The sequence below is a fragment of the Dama dama genome, chromosome 24 (genome assembly GCF_033118175.1).
Source record: "Dama dama isolate Ldn47 chromosome 24, ASM3311817v1, whole genome shotgun sequence".
NCBI lineage: Eukaryota > Metazoa > Chordata > Mammalia > Artiodactyla > Cervidae > Dama > Dama dama.
Genome location: NC_083704.1, coordinates 57647360 through 57672620, shown reverse-complemented (window position 1 = coordinate 57672620; position 25261 = coordinate 57647360). Strand labels below are relative to the sequence as shown.

The following is a 25261-nucleotide window of genomic DNA, read 5'->3' as shown; positions in this document are numbered from 1 at the left end:
TGAGTGATCTTGCAACGTCAGCTGGTTCACACGGGGTCCCATGTTAAGACCCTCGGGTGAGATTCCGCTGCTCTCTGAAGAAAATGAAACCTCCTCGTCCTGGCTCCCAGGACTCCTCTGACCTCTGTAGGACCAAAAGGCCCCTTCTGCTCCCTGACCCACCCGTCTTCTCTCTGCTCCCCAGTCTAGCCGCAGGCCTCCTTTCTGCTGCTGCTCCCTGCGGGCCTTTGCACTGCTATTGCCTCTGCCTAGATGGACCTTCCAGCAATTCCAGTAACTACAGTTCCTCCTTCTTCAAAATTCAGGCCCGCTTCTCCTCCTCGGCCACTTGATACTAGCATTGTTCCTCTCACACCGTCACCGGGCGTGTTTATTTCCTCCTTAGAAAAGATTGCAGTCTGTAATCATATCATTTATTATCTATTACTGTTTCTGTTCCCTTCTAGAGTCTAAGAGCCATCAAGTCCAGGGACCAGAACTGTCCCTAGAACCTCCCCAGGGCTGCTTTTAACAGACTCCATGAAAGTGGATCCTATGCAGGTGGGCAGTAGCCAAAGGACCCGAGATTCCCCTGAAGAGACCGGTCAGAAAGCTCTGGTTGAGAATTTCATATTTGTAGGTGTACTTTTTGCCTTAAAAGGAATTTTTAAACTGGTCACTCTTCTTTCTTTCCCTGAATGTTCAGTAGAAAATGTTGGGTGAGTCCTTTTCCCCAGCTTTTCTGTCTATAGAGTGCAATAGCCATAATTTTTTATGTACAATAACTTATAAAAAAAACCTAACACAGTAGGTAACACAGCCTTTCCACCCCAGGACAGTTCTGAGGTCACACCCAGGCCTACTGAGTGGGTTCTCGTGGCCTCAGCCAACTAGGGATCCTGAGGTGGGCAGACTACCCAGGACCTCTCTCTCTCTCAGAAGGGTTGGAAAGATTCTGCAGCAATTCAGAAGAGCTCACATGCTGCTTAAATCCATCAAATTGGAATTTTTTCCCTGATTTTTCTTTGGGATGCTGGCCTTCCTGTTACCATGTGACTCTATTCTCAGGTGATGGCCTTCACACACTACTGCACTGGTGTGGTCAGTGCATGGGAGGAAGCAATCATAAAAAAGAGAGCAGACAGATTGTTCCTTTATTTTCCTTTTTTTCCAAAATTAGGTAGTATGTTTACATAATGAGGGGGAAAATCTGTGTTTAGAGATTTCAAAACTACATCCCATAAATGACCAAAAAGATCGAGAGAGATACTTGTTTAGGGTTTTATTATGACAGTGGCTAAAAACACAAATATTTCCCTACCTGATTTTTTAGCACTAGGAGTTGGCGTGTTGTTAGTGTGAATAGAAAGCTCTCTGGAGTTCCTGTCTGGTCCTGATGTCATGGTACTGCTAAGGGTGTGGGGATGGAATGTGCCTTTCTTTCTCTAGCTTCTTGAAGGAGGGTGGACGGATGCCAAGATGACTACTTTGGTGAAGGCTCTAGAAAACAGCCAGGAAAGGCCTTTTTGAAGCAGGACTTAGTGGTTCAAGAGGATGACTGTGAAATGTTCTGCTCTTCATGCAGTTCTCAGAATCCAGGATAAAACTGAACCGAAACTGGAGATACTTTCATCTGGAGCACATTAGTCTATAATAATGGTTCTTCATGTGTTTGACTTTTGTGAGCAGAGATTATTTTGGAGAAGTGACTTTTCCATACAAGTGCTCAAAAGTGCTCTCAGGACTTTTAAAGGTCACTTTTGGTGTAAATGTGCCTGAACGTTTGACCCGTCCCCCATCTCTCTTCAGGAGGGTACCGGTTCTCAGGTTGGCAGGTTCCAGGGGGTGGCCTGCGCACCAGGAGTGTTAAGTGCACCCGGGGGGCTGGCAGGGACACCGTGGTGGAGGACCACCGAGGTCCAACCGCTGTGAGTGCGGTGCTGCTTGAGGACAGAATTTGTGTCTGCACTCCTAAGGGCCCTGGCGTTCGGGGCTGAGACGCCCCGCCGAGGAACATCCCCAAGAGGGGTGGCCTCTGTCCTAAGGGATCGTGACTGAGGGCTGAGGTGGGGACCGAGCTGTAAGGCTGTAGGAACAGACTCGGTGTTATTTACTGTCGAGTGTGCCCACTCTTCAGGCCTTGATAGCTGAGGGGTCTGGACACTGAAGAACCTCTGATGAGAAATCACAGGACTGGCTAGATGTGGTACGTAAATGCGTACATTTTAAAGCAAAGTATTTTTTTTTTTTCCTATTACAGTTTATCACAGGATGTAGAATACAGTTCTGTGCTCTTCAGTAGGACCTTGCTGTTTGTCCATCCTGTATATAGTAGGCCCAAACTCCCAGGCCATCCTTCAGCCACCATCCCTCCACCTTGGCGACCTCAAGTCTGTTCTCTGTGAGTCCATTTGCATTGTGTTTTAGCTTCCGCTTACGAGTGATATCATGATATTTGTCTTTCTCTTTCTGACTTACAGAGTATGATAATGTCTAGGTCCATCCCTGTTGCCCTAAATGGCATTATTTTGTTCTTTATGGCTCAGTGATCTTCCATTGCATATACGTACCACATCTTTCTCCATTCATCTGCTGATGGACATTTAGGTTGTTACCATGTCTTGGCTATTGTGAATAGTGCCGCCAAGAACATAAGGGTGCATGTATCTTTTTGAATTCTAGTTTTGTCTGGACATATGCCCAGGAGTGGGATTGCTAGATGATATGGCAACTCTAGTTTTGTGAGGACCCTCCATATTGTCTTCCAGAGTGGATGCATCAGTCTACATTCCCACCAAGAGTGTAGGAGGGTAGGAGGGTTCCTTTTTTTCTACATTCTCCAGCATTTGTTATTTGTAGACTTTTCAGTGATGGTCACTCTCACCAGTGTGATATTTTAATTTGTAGCTTTTGATTTGCATTTCTCTAATAATTACTGATGTTGAGCGTCTTTTCTTGTGCATATTGGCCATCTGTACATTGTCTTTGGAGAACTGTCTGTTTAGGTCTTTTGCCCATTTTTGGATTAGGTTGCTTTATTATTGAGTTGTATGAGCTATCTGTAAATTTTGGAAATTAAGCCCTTGTTAGTAACGTCATTTAGAAATATTTTCTCCCAGTCCTTAGGTTGTCTTTTTGTTTTATGGTTTCCTTTTGCTGTGTAAATTTTGGAAATTAAGCCCTTGTTAGTAACATCATTTAGAAATATTTTCTCCCAGTCCTTAGGTTGTCCTTTTGTTTTATGGTTTCCACAGCTGATATGTTTGATTAGGTCCTATTTGTTTATTTTTGCTTTTATCTCTATTGCCTTGGGAAACTAACGTAAGAAAATATCGGTATGGTTTTTGTCAAGAGAATGTTTTGCCTATGTTCTCTTCTGTGAGTCTTATATTTAATTAAGTCTTTTAAGTCATTTGGGGTTTATTTTTGTATATGGGGTGAGGGTCTGTCCTAACTTCATTGATTTACATGTGACTCTCCAGCTTAGTCCACACCATCAAGCGGGCTTAAGTTGTAAGAGAAAAGCCACCTCCAGCTGATGTCCCAGGTGAGTGTTTAAGTGTCTTTAAAGATGTCTGTACAATCTTCCCAGAGAACCTTCCTGTGTTTCACTGAGATCATGGGATTCAGGAATGTTAGAACAGGAAGGGACCCTCTCAAGTCAGCATGACCTTGACCTACTTACTGTTACAGGTAAAAAGATAGCAGATGTTTGCACGGTGGACTAATGCCATGTCATAAAAACGGTTTCTTCACTTAAAAGAAGCTCTGTTTGAGACCAATCTTTCTATACATTTTAGAAAAACTTATGTACAGGTAAGTAATTTAACACTGACTGTAAGCTGTGATCATGGTCTTTCCTATAGAGAGCTGGTCATTATGTCCAAATATTGCCTATGGGAACGTTGGCTTCACTTTCATCCTTGCAGTGGCTCTGGCAGCTCATGAAGGCCCTGAGACACTGGGGTTTGGGGTTGTTCGTGGGGAGGACTGGCCTTGGCCCCATGGAGAGGCCACAGGTGAGGGAATCGTGACCTCCTGTGTGAGCCCTGGGCAAAGTCTCTCTTTCTTTATGGCCAGCCCATCCTCTCAGGGAAGGAGAACACAGCTGATGGCAGGTTCACCGTGACTGAAAATAGAACTTATTTTGCACTGATGACATTCAGATTTGTCATCTTAGGCACTGAAAACTCCTTTTACCAACTTCTCTACAAACGAATGCCCTCCTAACGTTTTGAGATTTCTTCAGGGAAAAAAAAAACCTGCTAAAATTTTATTTCATAAAAATTAAAGTCAGATTTCAGTTCACAGTGCGCCCTGCTTCTTGGACTTTGCTGCCATCAAGCAGCCACCTTCCAGACTCGCCGTGGGAATCCTGCCTCTCTGGTGGCGGGGAGGGGACGGGGCTCCTCCTCAGGGAGTCACCTCCTCACCTTCCTGATCGGCGAGAAGACAGCGGACCGAGTGCGTCCGGAGTCAGGATTTCCGGTAGCAGCTGATGTGCCCCCCCTTTGGGTGAGCAGCCGGCGTCGGTCCTGGGGTGCCCGGCTCTCAGGCCACGGGGGCTGTGTCTCCCCGCCTGAGGCAGCGTGTGATGAGCGTGCCCAGGGCCCCGAGTGGGATGCACATGGTGGAGGAGGCCACGAGCAGCCCGATGACGGCCAGGGCGTGGGGCGGGTAGTCCTTGGTCACCAGCTGACCCTGGGGAGAGAACCCTAGTGTCAGGAGACGCCCCCGCTCCGCGCACAGTCACTAGGGACCCGCGGGGCAGACGCAGCCCCTGAGCCCTGAACACAAGCAGCGCGCCTGCTGTTGGGAGCGCCCATGGGAATAAAAAAGGCTGGTGCTCAAGGCAGGGGCTCCCACTGGCCCCGGAGTGCGGCCAGTGATGCGAGAGGGCTGGACTTTAAATTTTATTTAATGACTTCAAACCACCGCCATGTGCATTGTTAGCTACTAAGTCCAGTAACGCAGCTCTCGTCTCAAGAGAAGGGTTGATGGACTTAAGTTGGCAGAATTTGTGACGTTTCCTTAAATGCGAAATGGATGACAAGCCAGTTGAGGCCCCAAAACCAACAAATGCTGCCTTCTTGCCAAGGAAGCCTGCTGTCAACCAAAGTACATACGATGTGTAAACCAAAACGCCAAGCCGAGTGTGGCTCTGGGAAGCAGCCCACGGACCTCTGTTGCTCTTTGTGTTTTATGTGATGCTCAGATACGGAAAAGGCTTTGACACACACACTAAAAACGCTCCAGAAAGTAGTCAGAGAGAGAACCTTCCCCGACATAATAAAGGCAACAACAAACCCATAGCAAACATTCTCAGTGAAAACCTGAAAGCATTTCTGCTAAGATCAGGAACAGGACCATTCTTAATCAACACAGTTCCCCCCACTACCTGTTTTGGGGGCTTTATGTGAAGTGTGGTTTTGTAGACCTGCTTTGTATTTGTAGGTGAAGATACTAGTGTTCTCTTTTCCATGTAAACTGAATAAATTGCCCTCTCAAATTACTATTTCTATGACTTTGTAACAGCCTCTTTCTCTCATAATCAGAGTGAAAGGGTATATTGTATATGTTCAGTCTGTTCTGAAATCGTTGAGTACACCCCCTTAATGATTTTGTTCCCCCTCTTTTTATTTACTCAGGAATTAGAAATTTTAAAAATATCCGAGACTGGTAATAAAGAAGCTTGCAGAGTTTTAGCCAAACAGCATGTACATCTAAGGAAACAGAAAGCAAGCACTTCAGCTCTGAGTTCACAAATCACTCCCATGTCCACGCAAAAGGGATGAATTCCCAGATGACCATAACAGGAATAGCGCCTACTACAAGAGTAAGTGGGAACCTTTATATCCATCACTTTATGACTTTTTCTGGGATGCTCACTTTTAACTTTCTGTATTGGCGAACAGCTGGTTAACAATGTTGCGATAGTTTCAGATGGACAGCAGAGGGACTCAGCCATACATGCATATGTGTCCATTCTTGCCAGACCCCCTCCCATCCAGACTGCCACAGAACATGGAGCAGAGTTCCCTGTGCTATGCAGTAGTGGGTTTATTCAGTATCGTTTTGGAAGTCCTAGCCACAGTGATCAGAGAGGAAAAAGAAAGAAAAGGAATACAAACTGGAAAGAAGGTAAAATATCACTGCTTTCTGTGTATAGTATGTCATCTGCAAATCCTAAAGAGGCCACCAGAAAACTACGGGTGCTAATCAGTGAATTTGTTTAAAGTTGCAGGATACAAAATTAATGCACAGAAATTTCTTGCATTCCTATACACTAACTAAATTCCTATAACTAACTAAAAGATTGGAAAGAGAAACTAAGAATCCCATTTACCATCACAACAAAAAGAATAAAATACCTAGGAATAAACCTACCTAAGGAGGCAAAAGACTTGTACTCAGAAAACTATAAAACACTGATGAAAGAAATCAAAGATGACACAAACAGATAAAGAGATCTACCGTGTTCTTGGACTGAAAGACTCTATACTGTGAAAATGACTATACTACCCAAAGCAACCCACAGATTCAGTGCAATCCCTATCAAACTACCAAGGACATTTTCACAGCGTTGGAACAAAACATTCCACACTCTATATGGAAACACAAAAGACTCGGATTTCACAAATTATTAGAGAAATGAGAACTACAATGAGGTCTCAGCGGGAGAGGGGGATGGAATGAATTGGGAGATTGGAATTGACATATGTAACATGGTGTATAAATAGATAGCTAGTGAGAACCTGCTCTGTAGCACAGGGAACTCTGCTCAGAGCTCTGCGGTGACCGAAATGGGAAGAAAGTGCAAAAGAAATGGTTGTATATCTGACTGATTGACTGTCACACAGCAGGAATGAATGCAACATCGTCAAGCAACCATACTCCAATAAAAGCTGAAGAAAGCAAGGAGCTGGATGATGGTTCCCCATTGCGACAAACAACTGCCCCTATTCTGGAGAGGCACTTGGTTTCAGAAAGCGAGACCCCCGAGATGGCAGATACCTGGGCGGCGTCCCAGGCCTGGTACCGCAGGGTCCCTGTGGTGATGTAGTCGCTCAGGTAGAAGATGAAGAGGCTGATGATAAGCAGCGGGCTCACGCCGCCCCACATGACCTTCCAGTACCAGTTCAGGGCGCGTCCAGTCATGGCCTTGAGCTCGCTTTCAAATCTGATTGGAGAGTGGGGAGAGAAAGTCTGGATTACTCGTGCTCTTGGAGGCAGGCGGTCCAGGCCACAGCGCCGTCTGTGTGTAGGAAGCTTCTGTGCTGAGCACCAGTGGTGCTTGGACACGACCACGGGGCCCTCTTCCCTGGGGGAGGTCAAGGGCACAGGCTGCCACCAGCGGGGCAAAGCGACCGCCCACAGGTGAGTGGACATCAGGACGCGCCCCTGGGCCCAGCCTCCAGGTGGAGGCCACTGATGCAGACAGGAGGGCAGCGCCCAGCGCCGGCGGGCACAGAGGGCCTGGGGAGGCGTCCGCGAAGCCGGCCTCAGCCCCGGGGGCCCCGAGGGCAGCCCTGACCTGTCCCTCCCGCCCTGCCGCCCACCACTGTGCATCCTGTCTGCGAGCGCGCTCTTTCTCTCTCATAACTTGACTCTTTTACCTGAATTTATAAATAGCATAATAGTATCTGTCTTACTGTAGACTGGAGAGACTTCTCCAGGATTCTGGAAACTACACTGGAGAAAGTGCTGGGAGTCGTGGCCTTCGTGGGTGCATTTCCCGTGCCGTTGTCAGGCGGCGCCTCCTACCTGCTCAGCCCATACAGGTAGCACATGGCGACCGTCTCCACCAGGACGATGAGCAGCAGGGACAGCGTGGCAGCGTAGTCGTTGAAGATGTCGAACCAGTAGCTGCCGGCCTCCATGGTGAACACCATGCCGATGGCGCAATTGGCGAGGCACACCAGACCTGGGACCACAAGACCCCTGCTCACCCGCCTGCGACCGTGACAGCTTCCCGTGGGGCCGAGGCGGTGGGAGGCGTGTCAGCAGGACTTCCCGACACTCGTTCACGGAGGGGTCTAGCAGCGGACACCCGACTCTGTGTGAAAGGTAAAACTGGGGGCACTGCTGTCTAAGTGATCTCACCCGGGCTGTGGGTCTGCTTATGTTGTTTATCCCAACAGCTCGAGCCTGTGGGAGGTGAATTGGGGGGAGGAGAGTTGAGCTGCAGGACCCCCAGTAGAGGACTCCATCTGACCGGGAGAGAGAGGGGTAGGGAGGGAGAGAGGAAACAAATGCTGACCCAGATCCCACGGCGCCTTTGGCATTTGTCCCCCGCCGGCTCCTGAGGGCTGTGAGTCAGGTAGCAGGAGCCAAGCCCCCTTTTACAGGGTGGGGGGGAGCCACGGCTCAGAGATGTCAGGTAACTTTCCCAACATCACACAGCACGACAAGAAACAGTGATGGAATTCAGACACCCCCCCCAAAAAGTATGAGACCCTAACGCTCCCCCCTTCGCTGTCCACTGCCACCCGCCATGAGCCCCACCGCTGTCCTGAGGGGAGAGCAGGCTGTGAGCCGTTGGGGAGCTGTAGGCACACAGTGCTGGCTCCCGAGAGGAGAGGCGCTGGCGGGCTGTTGTACATGTGCTGGAATGGTGTCATCAGAGGCAGGGCTTGGGGGTCCCAGGGTCCTCCAGACACTGTGGGTTGGAGCGGAGCAGGTGGGTGGTGGAGTGAAGTGGAGAGGCATGCTTGTCCACCGAGAGCAGAATGGGCAGATACGTTGTGTGTGGGCTATCAGTGGATTTTTTCACAGACAGAAGAGAGACAGATGATTGCCACTTGCCACTGGAGTGTATGGGTGTGAGAGCTGGACTACAAGGAAAGCTGAGCACCAAAGAATTGATGCTTCTGAACTGTGGTGTTGGAGAAGACTCTTCAGAGTCCCTTGGACTGCAAGGAGATCCAACCAGTCCATCCTAAAGGAGATCAGTCCTGGGTGTTCATTGGCAGGACTGATGCTGAAGCTGAAACTCCAATACTTGGGCCACCTGATGCGAAGAGCTGACTCGCTGGAAAAGACCCTGATGCTGGGAAAGATTGAGGGCAGGAGGAGAAGGGGACAACAGAGGATCAGATGGTTGGATGGCATCACCGACTCAATGGAGATGAGTTTGAGTAAACTCCAGGAGTTGGTGATGGACAGGGAAGCCAGGCGTGCTGCAGTCCAATGGGGTCACAAAGAGTCGACTGAACTGAACTGAATCAGAGTGGATTTCACAGACTGAGTTTGAATGACGGCCACAGACAGACAGGGTAAGTACAGTGTGAGAGCAGGAACACCCTCAGATGGTAGCGTTCAGAGCAGAGGTGGCTGCTGGGGCGGGGGACGTGCTGACTGGACAGCAGCGGGAGGGGGCTCTTGGGTGAGAGGGAGGCTCTGTACCTTGACTCGGTGGTGGTTCACTGAGAGTGTGTTTAAGAAATGTACAAATTGTCATGGTTATTCTTAGGTCAGCACAGACGAAAAAGCAGGCTCTCTGAATGCCTGAAGAGCTTGGAGGGCCATGTTGGGGAATCTGGCCTTTGCTGAAGGTTGGGGTGACCACCTGACTTCCCCATGATGTGGAGGACCAGATGTGGGGTGAATTACATTCCCAGAGTGCCTGAGAGCGCCATGGCAGGACTCCCAAGAGGATGCGGCAGTGACTCGGGGAGCAGGTGAGTCCTGAGGACAGAGCCTCTGCTTGGCTCCCCACGCCCCACCGCCTTGGTGCCTGGCCCACTCACCGGAGATGGCCTCCTTGGGCAGGTAGCTGGAGATGACCTTGCTGTCCATCAGAGGGGTGAGGATGGCAGCCGTGTTGCCCAGCATGCTCCCGATGCCCAGCAGCAGCAGCATGAAGAAGTAGAGCACGGACCACAGCTGGGACACTTCCATGTTCTTGATGGCCTCCGTGTAGACGATGAAAGCCAGGCCAGTGCCTTGAACAGCCTGTGTGAGGTAGGAACACACAGTTACACACCCGCTGCTAAGGTACTTGGGGCACCTTTAAATCGGCGAGGAGATCCCACATTCTGAGGTTGACCTGGGCTAAAGAGAAATGTCACTTGTCAAGACCTCATACCTGACTCTTAACTACTTCAAACACTGAGTGCACTTTTTCTGCCCGAACTTACATCACTCTCTACTAATAAAGTATTAACAGCTTAGAATAATTGTTGCTTCCTAATCAGGACTGAGGAGGTGACCTGGGAGTTGAGATGGTGAAGACACAAGAGCACAGAAGCAGGTGAGGAAAAATCACTGCAGGCGTACGTAAAGATGAATCCAGTTCCTAACTCAAACATGACACTAGTAAACTACGGTACTGCAAGAGATTAAAAACGCATCCTTTTTGAAATCAGGCTTAACTGATTAAGCCTAGGGTATACCCTGGCACCTGAGGTGCCTGGGATTCCTCGATGGAAAGTCATGAGTCCCTGTGAGGGAGGTAGGAGGTGACAACTTTCCAAGGAGACCGGTAGTTCCTAGGATCCCCTAGATGGGAACCCAATCTCTATTTCCAAATGAGCCTTCCTGCAGGTATACCAGACCTCCCACAGCTAAAGGATGGCGTATCCCGGGGCAGAGCAAGTTAGAAAGTCACCCAGTCTTCATGGCTCCTGGAGCAGAGGCCCCTTTGCCCTCCTTCTTAAAATTCGTGAACTACATAACACTGGTGCAGGGTTGGAATTGGTCTAGAACTTGATCATGAGAGGAAAATAAGGTAACGGAAATCCCAGGGACAAGGCTTTTTCCCAGACTCCGGCCGCCCTGGTGAGCAGAGTAGGGGGTGGAGAAGTGCTGCCTCCTTGTGGCCATTTCCATGAACAGCAGACTGGAACGCTATCCTTCTGGGTACCTAATGTGTGTAAGGCTTGAGGGGCTGTGAGGGATGAAAACATCAGCTAGGGCCAACTGGGGACAAGCCTGCGCCAAAGCGTGAAGAAGGGTAAATGTGTGTTTTTCTTTTTAAAGCCCCTGAAAAGATGCCCAGTATCTCCAGTGCTTAGAGAAAGGCAGGTGAAATCTACAATGAAGTATTCCTGGCACCTGTCATCAAAGAGACGACACAGATGGGGAGGGTGTGGAGAAAAGTGACTGAAGGAAGGTACCTGTGGAAAGCGGAGTGGCTCACAGGCAGTATGCAGAGAAGTGACGAGGTCCTTAGGAAAGGAAAGGTGCCGCTCCCTAAAGCTCCAGCAGTCCCACCCCTGCTTGCGTGTGGGGAGAGGAAACCATCGTTCGAAAACACACACATACACGCTCCATTGACCTTTGCCCATCCACCTGCAATGGGCAAGGCATGGAAACTACTAAAATGCCCGGCGACAGAAGAAAGGGTAAAGACGACGGTCCTCATATAAACAACGGACTGCTACTCAGACAGAAAAGCGAATGACAGCACAGGCCTGACACCAGTGTGGACGGACCCGGACAGGATCTTACCACCTAAAGTAGGTCAGACAGAGAGCCTGAGCATATACGGTACCACTTACAGGTGGACACTCTGAAAGAACGGAACTAACACACCGAGGAAATGGAAACAGCCAGTTCAGGAAAGAAACTCTTCTAACACGGCTAATGTGGAGGGTGGAAAGGGGGATTAGGAGGTGGGATTCGCTGGTATTTAGTGAGGTGTGTGTATGTGTGTATATATATGTATGTTATGTATATATCTGTATCTTAAATAGACAGTGAGCGAGGGCCTACTGCAGTGCAGGGATAACTACTCACTCAGAAATGAATATCACCCAAAATCCAAAGATAATATGGTCCTTGTATATGTGATACTGAGTCCAGTTACTAATGATCTCAACACGGCACTGTTAATCATACTCTAGGAGATGATAAAAAGTGAATTACTTTAGAAATACCTCCTCTTTTCCATTCAGGAATACACAATTCGAGATGGGGTCATATCCTGGAACCCAAAGTGGCTATGACTCCTCAAAGAGAAGTCATGATTCCTCTAAGTGGGGAGAAAGTGACAGCTTTCCATGGAGGCCACAGCAGACCTGAAGTGCCTGGTGAGCCCTGGATGGGATCCAATTAGATGAGCCTTCCTGCAGGTACACCAGACTTCCTATGGCTAAAAAATGGTGTTTCCCAGGGCAGAGTGAGTTAAAAAGTCACCTAGTCTTCTGGAGCAGAGGTACTTTGGCCTCTTTCTTAGAGTTCTGCATGCCACTGGTGCAGGCCTTGGAATTGGTCTAGAACTTCTAAGGGGTAAGGAGAAATGAGACCCACCTTGGGTGTCTTTTCTGGCACTCTTGACCTGATTGACATCCCAGGAGCAAGGCTTTCTCCCAGACTCTGGTTGCCTGGGAGACCAGAGTGGGGATGAAGTAGTGCTGCCGCCTTGTGGCCGCCTGTATGAACGGCAGCCTCCAGAGCTATGCTTCTGGTTCCTGTATATACACAAGGCTCCAGGGGCTGTGAGTGGCCCACAGCTCCCAAGAAATCTACTGCAGGAGGTGAGCCCATAAAAAGTCAACTGGGACAAACTGGTGATAAGCCAGCATCAAAGGGTGAAGTAGAGTGAACTTGCGTGTTTTTTTTTTTTTCTTTTTTAGGTCCCTGAAAAGATGCCTAGTATCTCCAGTGCTTGAGAGAGAGGCAGGTGAAATCTCAAATGAAGTATCTTCTGGCACCTGTCCTCAAAGAGATGACACAGAATATCTGATGGGGAGGGTGTGGAGCAAAGTGACTCTGAGGAAGGTATTTGTGGAAAGCTGAGTGGCTCACAGGCAGTATGCAGAGAAGTGACGAGGTCCTTAGGAAAGGAAAGGTGCCGCTCCCTAAAGCTCCGGCAGTCCCACTCCTGCTTGCATGTGAGGAAAGAAAACCAAAGGCTCGTTTGGCCTTTGCCCATCTACCTGCAACAGGCAAGGCATGGAAACTATGAAAATGCCCGGCGACAGAAGAAAGGGTGAAGAAGATGGGCCTCATATAAACAACGGACTGCTACTCAGACAGAAAAAAGCCAAGCACACATGATATCACATATACGTGGACACCCAGATAGCACTGAACTCACCAAAAAAATGTCGAACTTGTTTTCAAAGGGGCAAGATGGGGAGGGTGGAGAGGGAAACTATGAGCTTGGCGTTCACAGCTCCACACTGATATACATGTATTTGTATATATATTTAAGATAGATGATTTAGGAAACCCTACAGTGGAACACAGACAACTCTCTTCACTCTGCAAATAACTGTGTCCCAAAGAATCCAAGCAACAGTCATTCCATGTACATTTGAACCTGAGTCCAATTCCCATTCAACTCATACACGATTCTGTATATTAATCATAATCCAGGAGAAAATAAAACTTGACTTCACTTTAGAGATGCCTCCTCTTTTCCGTTCAGGCCTGGCTGGGCTGGGGTCATGTCTTGGAGCCCTGAGGTAGCTTGGATCCCAAGTTTGACAGTGGTGGTTTCTAGGATCAACCACCTTAAAACCTATGTTGAAAGTGAAAGTGAAGTCACTCAGTCGTGTCCGACTCTGCAACCCTGTGGACTGTAAAACCTATGTTTCTGGGTGCTTAATAAGCAAAAGGCTTGAAGGGTGTGAAAGACCACAGCTCTCATGAAGTTCTGTAGGAGGTCACGGAAGAAAAATTCATAGAAGAGTCTGCTTGCCACATGGCAATTTCAAAAGGAGAAAGTTCACTCAACCTGTGTTTTTCTTTTTAAAGCAGCTGAGAAGATGTTCAGCATCTCCACTGCTTAGAGAAATGCAAACGAAATCTACAACAAGGTATCTCTGACACAAATCATCAAAAATCCTACAAACCCCACATGATGGAGAGGGCCTGGAGAAAAGGTACCCTGAGCAAGGTATTTGTGGAAAGGTAAATTGCTCAGAGCCAGTATAGAGAGAAGTAGATAAGCTATTTAAGAAAGGAGAACTACAGCTCTGTACATTTGGCCATGCGCTCTTGCTTTTATGTCCAAAGAGAAGATCAGCAGTGAAAATCACACACTCCCTCCCTTGGCCTTTTCCCGTCTACCTACAACGGGCAAGGCATGCAAACTATTGTCAGTGACAGTAGAACGGATAAAGACGATGTATGTATACATCTTATACAAAGAAGACACCATGTGTACAACAGGCTATTACTCAGAAAACCAAACTGCAACACACCATTGCCAACAGTATGCATGGACCCGGAGAAGACCTCACTAACTCAAGCAGGTCAGACAGAGGAAGACCAAGCTGATGATACCACTTCTAGGTGGAAACTAGAACCGAACTGACATAATTGACAGGGAAATGTAAACACTCACCCTCAGACAAAAAATTCAGAGTTTCTGGTGGAGCATGATGGCGAGGTTGGAGAGAAAAATCATGAGGTTAGCCTGAACTGGTATACGCTAATATACATACAAATGTAAATAGACAATTAATGAGGCCCTACTGCATAACACAGACAACTCTACTCTACAAACACTGTCACAAAAGAATCAAAAGAAAAATCGGTCCTTGTTTATGTGAACTTGAATCCAGGTCCTATTGAACTCAAAAGACGATACTGTAAATTGAGCATACTCGAGGAGAAAATAAAAATTCAATGTAAGAACGCCTCCTCTGTTTCACTCAGGCCTAATTGATTCTGGTTGAGCTCATCTCGTGGAATGCGGAGGTGGCTTGGATCCCTATTTTGACAGTCATGAGCCCCGGTGACCGGGGGGAGAATGGGACAGCCAGCATACAAGCCACCTTGGACCTGTAGCGCCTGCTCTCCTCTGGATGGGACCCTGATCTCTACAGACAGTCGAGCCATCCTACAGGTAAACCAAGTCTCATACAGCTAAAGGGTGGTGGACTCCCTGGGCAAGGAGAGCAAGCCCCCCGGTCTTCATGGCTTCTGGTGAATAGGTACCTCTAGCCTCCTTCCTTACAGTCCCTCAGTTGCATACCACCAGCGCAGTTGTTGGGATCTGTCTAGAAGTTTATGGAGCCAGGAGAAATGAGACACAAGCCCTTGGGTGTCTGTTAGTGCACTTTCCACCTGATTGACAAGCAAGAAACAGGAAGTTCTCCAGACTCTGGTTACCTAGGTTACCAGAGAGCTGACGCAGAAGTGCTGCCGCCTTGTGGCCGTTTTTAGGAGCAACAGCCTTAAAACCCTGTGCTTCTGGGTACTTAATATGCAAAAGGCTTCAGGGGCTGTGAAAGACCACACAGCTCTCAAGAAATTTTCTGCATGAGGTAATCGAAGACAAATTCAAAAATGGGCCAACCTGTGACAAACCAAGGGGAAAGTTCTCTCAACCTGTGTTTTCCTTTTTAAACCCCCTGGGGGCGGGGGGGGGGGGCATCTCTAGTGCTTAGAGAAATGCAAATGAACTACAAGGAGGTATCTCCTGGCACCAGTCATTAAAGAGACTACACAGAATATATGATGGAGGGGGCCTGGAGAGAAGGGACCCTGTGCAATGTATATGTGGAAAGGTAAATTTCTCACAGCCACTATGGAGAGAAGTAGAGAAGGTCCTTAGGAACGGAAAGGTGCGGCTCCTCGAAGATCTGGCAATGCCACTCCTGCCTGTCTGTCCAAAGAGAAAACCATCGACAACAATCACACATGGAGTCCACTGGCCTTTTCCCATCTGCCTACAACAAGCATGTGAACTCCCCATCTGTCCACCGACAGAATAAACGTAAGACGTGCACCATCCATACGATGGACTATTACTCAGCTCAAAGAATGAAATCTCTATTTACAGCAACATGGATGGGACCGGAGATGATCATACTAGTCAAGTTTGCCAGATAGATAATAAGCATTCCATGACACCATTTATAGATGTCACTTTAAAATGGATACCGGGGGGGGGGGGGGGGCGGTCCTAATATGGTGGAGGAATAGGACGGGGAGACAACTTTCTCCCCAACAAATTCATCGAAAGAACATTTGAACGCTGAGCAGATTCCACAAAGCAACTTCTGAACGCTGGCAGAGGACATCAGGCACCCAGAACGGCAGCCCATTGTCTTCAAAAGGAGGTAGGACAAAATACAAAAGATAAAAAGACAAAAGAGGCAGGGATGGAGATGCGTCCCAGGAAGGGAGTCTTAAACAAGAGAGAGGTTTCCAAACACCAGGAAACACTCTCACTGGCGGTCTGTGGGGAATCTTGGAATCTCAGAGAGCAACATAACCAGGAGGCAAAATAAATAAATACATAAACCCACAGATTACGTGCCTAACAGCAACTCCCAGTGCTCACAGCCGCCACCAGCAAGCAGGGGCTGAACAGGGGGGCGCGGGCGGCATTTCTTAGGGTAAGGACCGGGCCCAGATGCCCTGAGGGCAGTCTGAGGGAACTAATGTGAGACAGCAACTCAAACTGTGGGATAGCCAGAGAGAGGGGGAAAAAAAAAAACAGAAAGAGAGGACTATCCCGTGAAAAGCCCTAACCTGAGGTACTGCCAGGCCCACTCACAGAACAAAGGACTGAGTGAATACCAGAGGAGAGCTACCCTGCTGTGGACCAGCCCTTCCCTGCTGGGACAAGCAGGTGGGGTGCAGCCAGAGCCCGAAAGGGGCAAATTGCGGCCCCAGAGAGGCATCCTCTACCAAACTGCAAGCAGGCTCCGCTGCTAACCAAGAGTTCTTGGGATTCTGGACTGTTGACATCCTCTGGGAGGGTCGCAGCCAGAGATCAGCCCCCCAGAAGAGACTCATGGCACACCTGAGAAGGCATGCCCGTTGTACACCCAGAAAACCGAGCGGCTGGGACGGGGGAGGCGATCAGACACACCCCCTGCCTGGGGGTGACTGCGCTCCCCAAGCACCTGGTCTCCTGAGCTGCTCCGACCTGAGAAGGGCCCAAAACACAGGCCCAACCGAGTCTGCGCCTTTGTGGAGTACCTGAGAACCTGAGCGGCTTAGACCTGGAAAGTGCACGCAACCAGGGCCCGCCTTAGACAGTTCCCGGCGGAACAACTAGAGCCTGAGAAGAGCAGACCATGAAAGCACACGCCGTGAGCGGGGCAAACCCAGTGCGGCTGACGCTGCGCGCGCTCCCCACACGCCACTGATACTTGTTAGCAGTGTTCCCTCCTCCCCACAGCACGGCTGAACAAGTGAGCCTCAATAAGTGACCACCTTCGCCCCCTTGTGTCAGGGTGGAAATTAAACACTGAAGAGACCAGCAAACAGAAGAAGCTAAAATAAACAGAGGGACCCACTTTGGAAGTGACAGGTGCAACAGATTAAAACCCTGCCGTTACCGCCGACTACACTGGAAAGGGCCTGTAGATCTTGAGGAGTATAAGCCGGATCAAGGGACTATCTGAAACTGAACTGACCCCACACTGCCCACAACAGCTCCAGAGAAATTCCTAGAGATATTTTTACTATTATCATTTTTAAATTTTTTTTCTATTTTTAAAGCAAACTTCATATATATATTTTATAATCTTTGTGACTTTGTTTTTTTAATATTGTATTTTTGAGAGTCTAACCTCTACTCTATTTTTAATCTTTGCTTTTTGGTATTTATTATGAATTTTGTACCTTTAAGAACCCAATCTTCAGTACCCATTTTTACTTGGGAGTGTGATTACTGGCTTGATTGCTCTCTGCCCCTTTTGACTCTCCTTTTTCTCCACCAGGTCACCTCTATCTCCTCCCTCCTGCTTCTCTTCTCTACCCAACTCTGTGAATCTCTGTGTGTGTTCCGGGCTGTGGAGAACACTTAGGGAACTGATTACTGGCTGGATCTGTCTCTCTCCTTTTGATTACCCCTTTTCTCCTCCTGGCCACCTCTGTCTCCTTCCTCCCTCTTCTCCTCCTCTGTGTAACTCTGTGAACATCTCTGAGGGTTCCAGACTGTGGAGAGCACATAGGGAAGTGATTACTGGCTAGACTGCTCTCTTTTGATTCCCCTTCTTCTCCTCCTGGTCACCTCTCTCTCCCTCCTCCCTCTTCTCCCTGTAACTTGTGTACCTCTCCAGGTGTCCCTCACTGTGGAGAATCTTTTCATCATTAACCTAGATGTTTTATCATCAATGCTGTATAGATGGAGAAGTCTTGGCACTACTGTAAGAATAAGACTGAAATCCACAGGCAGGAGGCTTAAGTTCAAAACCTGAGAACACCAGAGAACGCCTGACTTCAGGGAACATTAATCGATAAGAGATGATCCAAAACCCTGCATACCTACACTGAAACCAAGCACCACTGACATCTCAAAACTCACTAGTGGACACTTCATTGCACTCCGGAGAGAAGAAATCCAGTTCCACCCACCAGAACACCGACACAAGCTTCCCTAACCAGGAAACCTTGACAAGCCACTTGTCCAACCCCACCCACAGGGAGGAACCTCCACAATAAAGAGGAACCACAAACTGCCAGAATATGGAAAGGCCACCCCAAACACAGCAATCTAAACAATGAAACGGCAGAGAAATACTCAGCAGGTCAAGGAACGGGGTAAATGCCCACCAAACCAAATAAAAGAGGAAGAGATAGGGAATCTACCTGAAAAAGAATTCAGAATAATGATAGTGAAAATGATCCAAAATCTTGAAAACAAAATGGAGTTACAGATAAATAGCCTGGAGACAAGGATTGAGAAAATCCAAGAAATGTTTAACAAGGACCTAGAAGAAATAAAAAAGTCAATATATAATGAATAGTGCAATAAATGAGATAAAAAATACTCTGGAGGGAACCAACAGTAGAATAACGGAGGCAGAAGATAGGATAAGTGAGGTAGAAGATAGAATGGTAGAAATAAATGAAGCAGAGAGGAAAAAAGAATTAAAAGAAATGAGGACAACCTCAGAGACCTCTGGGACAATGTTAAATGCCCCAACATTTGAATCATAGGAGTCCCAGAAAAAGATGATGAAAAGCCATGAGAAAATACTCAAGGAGATAATAGTTTAAAACTTCCCTAAAATGGGGAAGGAAATAGTTACCCAAGTCCAAGAAACCCAGAGAGTCCCAAACAGGATAAAACCAAGGTGAAACACCCCAAGACACATATTAATCAAATTAACAAAGATCAAATATTAAAAGCAGCAAGGGAAAAACAACAAATAACACACAAGGGGCTTCCCATAAGGGTAACAGCTGATCTTTCAATAAAACTCTTCAGCCCAGAAGGGAATGGCAGGACATACTTAAAGTGATGAAAGAGAAAAACCTACAACCCAGATTACTGTACCCAGCAAGGATCTCATTCAGATATGCAGGAGAATTCAAAAACTTTACAGACAAGCAAAAGCTGAGAGAATTCAGCACCACCAAACCAGCTCTCCAACAAATGCTAAAGGATCTCTAGACAGGAAACACAGAAAGGGTATATAAACTCTAACCCAAAACAACAAAGTAAATGGCAACAGGATCATCAGTTCAGTTCAGTCGCTCAGTCGTGTCCGACTCTTTGCGACCCCATGAATCGCAGCATGCCAGGCCTCCCTGTCCATCACCAACTCCTGGAGTCTACTCAAACTCATGTCCATCGAGTTGGTGATGCCATCCAGCCATCTCATCCTCTGTCGTCCCCTTCTCCTCCTACCCTCAATCCCTCCCAGCATCAGGGTCTTCTCCAATGAGCCAACTCTTTGCATGAGGTGGCCAAAGTATTGGGGTTTCAGCTTCAGCATCAGTCCTTCCAATGAACACCCAGGACTGATCTCCTTTAGGATGGACTGGTTGGATCTCCTTGCAGGCCAAGGGACTCTCAAGAGTCTTCTCCAACACCACAGTTCAAAAGCATCAATTTTTCGGCGCTCAGCTTTCTTCACAGTCCAACTCTCACATCCATACATGACCACTGGAAAAACCATAGCCTTGACTAGACAGACCTTTGTTGGCAAGGTAATGTCTCTGCTTTTTAATATGCTATCTAGGTTGGTCATAATTATCAATAATTACCTTAAATGTAAATGGGTTGAATGCCCCAACCAAAAGACAAAGACTGGCTGAATGGATACAAAAACAAGTCCCTATATATGCTGTCTACAAGAGACCCACCTCAAAACAAGGGACACATACAGACTGAAAGTGAAGGGCTGGAAAAAGATATTCCACGCAAACAGAGACCAAAAGAAAGCAGGAGTAGCAATACTCATATCAGATAAAATAGACTTTAAAATAAAGGCTGTGAAAAGAGACAAAGGAGGACACTACATAATGATCAAAGGATCGATCCAAGAAGAAGATATAACAATTGTAAATATATATGCACCCAACATAGGAGCACCACAATATGTAAGGCAAATGCTAGCAAGTATGAAAAATTAATAATAATTCTTTTATTAAGACAAATTAATAATAACACAATAATAGTGGGAGACTTTAATACCTCACTCACACCTACGAACAGATCAACTAAACAGAAAATTAACAAGGAAACATGCCGGGAGCCAGCTCATGAGATCCCACCCATGACAAGGTCGTGAGGAGAAGACCTGACAAGCAAGGCAGATCAGGACTTCAGAGATTTCGAAAAGCTGCCCCGGTGCTCACCTTAAAGGTGATCTCTGTCTTTCTGATGCTTGCTGTACTAGACTACTCCCTAATTTCTGTGACACAGGTAGAAGGCCTTCCCCAATCTCTCTCCAAACAGAACCAACTTAGAACTTTAATCAATATGTCCCCCGGACGATGGTATCCTATAACGTTATCCAGGATGAAAGGAGTGTTTCAATTTAAACTCCTTTGCTGGCATTCTGGCCTGCTTGGCAAATGCGTTCTAATGCACATGACTGCTCACAACACCTTAATCATAAACAGCATAAAGAACCTGATCACACAAAAGGCCCTAATAGGCACAGAGCCCTTCGGGAGGTGAGGAAGCCCTATTAGAGAACATAAAATTATTATTCTAAAAGTGGTTTTAGTTAAAGATTTAGAAAAATACGAGTTTAGAATTGTTAATTTTAACCAGGAATGCTAAACAGGGGCTGCCTCACCAGAGCTGCAGAGTCTTTGTGTGGTAAACCTTTTAGATAAATTTAACTGATAACTTCTGCAAAAGGACTGACCTTTGTGTTCATTAAAGAATAGATTACGGAAAACAGCTTTGCATTCACCTAGGTCATAAAAAGTCAATAGGCCCCATGGCCAGAAGATAATGTACAAGACTCTCACAAAGACGTATGCAGAAAACACCCTGGTTTCGTGAAGGATAAGCTGATGTAATATTAAACTATCTTCCCCTTAAAAATGTACTAACTTAAAATATAAAAGCTACAGTAAAAAATAAAGATTTGCCAGACTCTGCTGCACACCCCCAGTCTGGTCTCTCTCTCTGTATCTGTCTCTCTCTCTCTCTCTCTCGCTGACGCCATTCATCCTGAGGGTACCCCTGCATCCTGCTGAAGCTGGACCCCAGCAGAAACACAAACTTTAAATGACACAATGGACCAGCTAGACCTAAGTGATATCTATAGGACATTTCATCTCAAAACAATGAATTTCGCCTTTTCCTCAAGTGTGCACATGGAACCTTCTCCAGGACAGATCACATCCTGGGCCATAAATCTAGCCTTGGTAAAGTAAAAAAACCTGAAATCATTCCAAGCATCTTTTCTTGACCACAATGCAGTAAGATTAGATGTCAATTACAGTAGAAAAACTATTTAAAATTTCAACATATGGAGGCTGAACAACACGCTGCTGAATAACCAACAAGTCACAGAATAAAAAAAAAATCAAAATATGCATAGAAATGAATGAAAATGAAAACACAACAACCCAAAACCTATGGGACACTGTAAAAGCAGTGCTAAGGGGAAGGTTCATAGCAATACAGGCTTACCTCAAGAAACAAGAAAAACGTCAAATAAATAACCTAACTCTGCAACTAAAGCAACTAGAAAAGGAAGAAATGAAGAACCCCAGGGTTAGCAGAAGGAAAGAAATCTTAAAAATCAGGGCAGAAATAAATGCAAAAGAAACAAGAGAGACCATAGCAAAAATCAACAAAGCTAAAAGCTGGTTCTTTGAGAAGATAAATAAAAGTGACAAACCGTTAGCCAGACTCATCAAGAAACAAAGGGAGAAGAATCATATCAGCAAAATTAGAAATGAAAATGGAGAAATCATGACAGCACAGAAATACAAAGGATCATAAGAGACTACTACCAGCAGCTCTATGCCAATAAAATGGACAACTTGGAAGAAATGGACAAATTCTTAGAAAAGTACAACTTTCCAAAACTGAACCAGGAAGAAATAGAAAATCTTAACAGACCCATCAGAAGCACGGAAATTGAAACTGTAATCAGAAATCTTCCAGCAAACAAAAGCCCAGGACAAGACAGCTTCACAGCTGAATTCTACCAAAAATTTAGAGAAGAGCTAACACCTATCCTACTCAAACTCTTCCAGAAAATTGCAGAGGAAAGTAAACTTTCAAACACCATCACCCTAATACCAAAACCAGAAAAAGATGCCACAAAAAAACTATAGGCCAATATCACTGATGAACATAGATGTAAAAATCCTTAACAAAATTCTAGCAAACAGAATCCAACAACATATTTAAAAGAGCATACGTCATGACCAAGTGGGCTTTATTTCAGGGATGCAAGGATTATTCAATATCCACAAATCAATCAACGTAATACACATTAACAAATTGAAAGATAAAAACCATATGATTATCTCAATAGATGCAGAAGTCTTTGACAAAATTCAACATCCATTTATGATAAAAACCCTCCAGAAAGCAGGAATAGAAGGAACATACCTCAACATAATAAAAGCTATATATGACAAACCCACAGCAAACATCCTCAATGGTGAAAAATTGAAAGCATTTACCCTAAAGTAATGCTTTAGGAACAAGACAAGGGTGCCCACTCTCTCTCACAACTCCTGTTCAACATAGTTATGGAAGTTTTGGCCACAGAAATCAGAGCAGAAAAAGAAATAAAAGGAATCCAGATTGGAAAAGAAGAAGTAAAACACTCACTGTTCGCAGATGACATGATCCTCTACATAGAAAACCCTAAAGACGCCACCAGAAAATTACTAGAGCTAATCAATGAATATAGTAAAGTTACAGGATATAAAATTAACACACAGAAATCCCTTGCATTCCTATACACTAACAATGAGAAAACAGAGAAATTAAGGAAACAATTCCATTTGCCATTGTAATGAGAAGATTAAAATACTTAGGAATATATCTACCTAAAGAAACAAAAGACCTATATATAGAAAACTATAAAACACTGATGAAAGAAATCAAAGAGGACACAAATAGATGGAGAAATATACCGTGTTCATGGATTGAAAGAATCAATATAGTGAAAATGAGTATACTACCCAAAGCAATCTATAAGATTCAATGCAATCCCTATCAAGCTACCAACGGTATTTTTCACAGAACTAGAACAAATAATTTCACAATTTGTATGGAAATACAAAAAACCTCGAACAGCCAAAGCAATCTTGAGAAAGAAGAATGGAACTGGAGGAATCAACCTGCCAGACTTCAGCCTATATTACAAAGCTACAGTCATCAAGACAGTATGGTACTGGCACAAAGACAGAAATATAGATCAATGGAACAAAATAGAAAGCCCAGAGATAAATCCACGCACCTATGGACACCTTATCTTTGACAAAGGAGGCAAAAATATACAATGGAGAAAAGACAATCTCTTTAACAAGTGGTGCTGGGAAAACTGGTCAACCACTTGTAAAATGAAACTAGAACACTTTCTAACACCATACACGAAAATAAATTCAAAATGCATTAAAGATCTAAATGTTAAAACTCCTAGAGGAAAACATAGGCAAAACACTCTCCAATATAAATCACAGTAGGATCCTCTATGACCCACCTCCCAGAGTAATGGAAATAAAAGCAAAAATAAACAAATGGGACCTTATTAAACTTAAAAGCTTTTGCACAATGAAGGAAACTATAAGCAAGGTGAAAAGACAGCCTTCAGAATGGGAGAAAATAACATCAAACAAAGCAACTGACAAAGAATTAACCTCAAAAATATACAAGGAACTCCTGCAGCTCAATTCCAGGAAAATAAACAACCCAATCAAAAAATGGGCCAAAGAACTAAACAGACATTTCTCCAAAGAAGACATACAGATGGCTAACAAACACATGAAAAGATGCTCAATGTCACTTATTATCAGAGAAATGCAAATCAAAGCCACAATGAGGTACCATTTCACACCAGTCAGAATGGCTGCTATCCAAAAGTCTACAAACAATAAATGCTGGAGAAGGTGTGGAGAAAAGAGAACCCTCTTACACTGTTGGTGGGAATGCAAACTAGTACAGCCACTATGGAGAACAGTGTGGAGATTCCTTAAAAAACTGGAAATAGAACTGCCATATGACCCAGCAATCCCACTGCGGGGCATACACATTGAGGAAACCAGATCTGAAAGAGACACGTGTACCCCAATGTTCATCGCAGCACTGTTTACAATAGCCAGGACATGGAAGCAACCTAGATGTCCATCAGCAGACGAATGGATAAGAAAGCTGTGGTACATATAGACAATGTAATATTACTCAGCCATTAAAAAGAATACATTTGAATCAGTTCTAATGAGGTGGATGAAACTGGACCCTATTATACAGAGTGAAGTAAGCCAGAAAGAAAAACATCAATACAGTATACTAACACATATATATGGAATTTAGAAAGATGGTAACGATAACCCTATATGCAAAACAGCAAAAGAGACACAGATGTACAGAACAGTCTTTTGGACTCTGTGGGAGAGGGCGGGATGATTTGGGAGAATAGCATTGAAACATGTATATTATCATACATGAAACAGATCACCAGTCCAGGTTCGATGAATGAGACAGGGTGCTCAGGGCTGGTGCACTGGGATGACCCAGAGGGATGGGATGGGGTGGGAGGTGGGAGGGGGGTTCAGGATGGGGAACACATGGACACCTGTGGCTGATTCATGTCAATATATGGCAAAACCACTACAATACTGTAAAGTAATTAGCCTCCAATTAAAATGAATAAATTTAAAAAATAAATAAATAAAATGGATACCAATGTAGTTGTTTACAAAATAGCAACAGACTCGTAGATTTAGAAAAGAAACTCATGGTTACCACAGGGGAAAACTCAGGTCAGGGAAGTATAAATTTTGAAGTTGGAATTAATACATACACACTAATATATATATAAAAGAGGTATCAAATACACCTACTCTATAACACAGGAAATTGTACTCTACAGTCTTTAATAACCTATATGGGAAAAGAATCTGCAAAATAATAGATATACTTTTATGTATAACT

At 45.6% G+C, this 25261-nt stretch overlaps 1 protein-coding gene and 2 long non-coding RNA genes across 6 annotated transcripts in view; 2 read left to right on the top strand and 1 right to left on the bottom strand.

Annotated features, from left to right (window-relative positions):
* SLC6A20 (solute carrier family 6 member 20) overlaps positions 1-25261 on the bottom strand; it is a 54309-nt gene that overhangs the window by 3001 nt on the left and 26047 nt on the right. For 3 of the 4 annotated variants that reach the window (XM_061128826.1, XM_061128828.1, XM_061128827.1), the window contains 4 exons: positions 9729-9933; positions 7744-7903; positions 6994-7159; positions 1247-4680 (listed from right to left, as the gene is read on the bottom strand). In XM_061128826.1, the coding sequence (XP_060984809.1) occupies positions 4531-4680; positions 6994-7159; positions 7744-7903; positions 9729-9933 (681 nt within the window). In that variant the 3' untranslated portion in view covers positions 1247-4530. Of the gene's footprint in view, positions 1-1246; positions 4681-6993; positions 7160-7743; positions 7904-9728; positions 9934-25261 lie in introns of those variants that run through there. The other variant, XR_009690393.1, reaches the window with a different exon arrangement.
* Positions 7888-9719, top strand: LOC133046034 (uncharacterized). Its single transcript, XR_009690395.1, has 3 exons — positions 7888-8046; positions 8755-9254; positions 9452-9719. It is a non-coding gene; the product is annotated as an uncharacterized LOC133046034 (long non-coding RNA).
* LOC133046033 (uncharacterized) lies at positions 9942-13329 on the top strand. The gene is made up of 2 exons (XR_009690394.1): positions 9942-12053; positions 12558-13329. It is a non-coding gene; the product is annotated as an uncharacterized LOC133046033 (long non-coding RNA).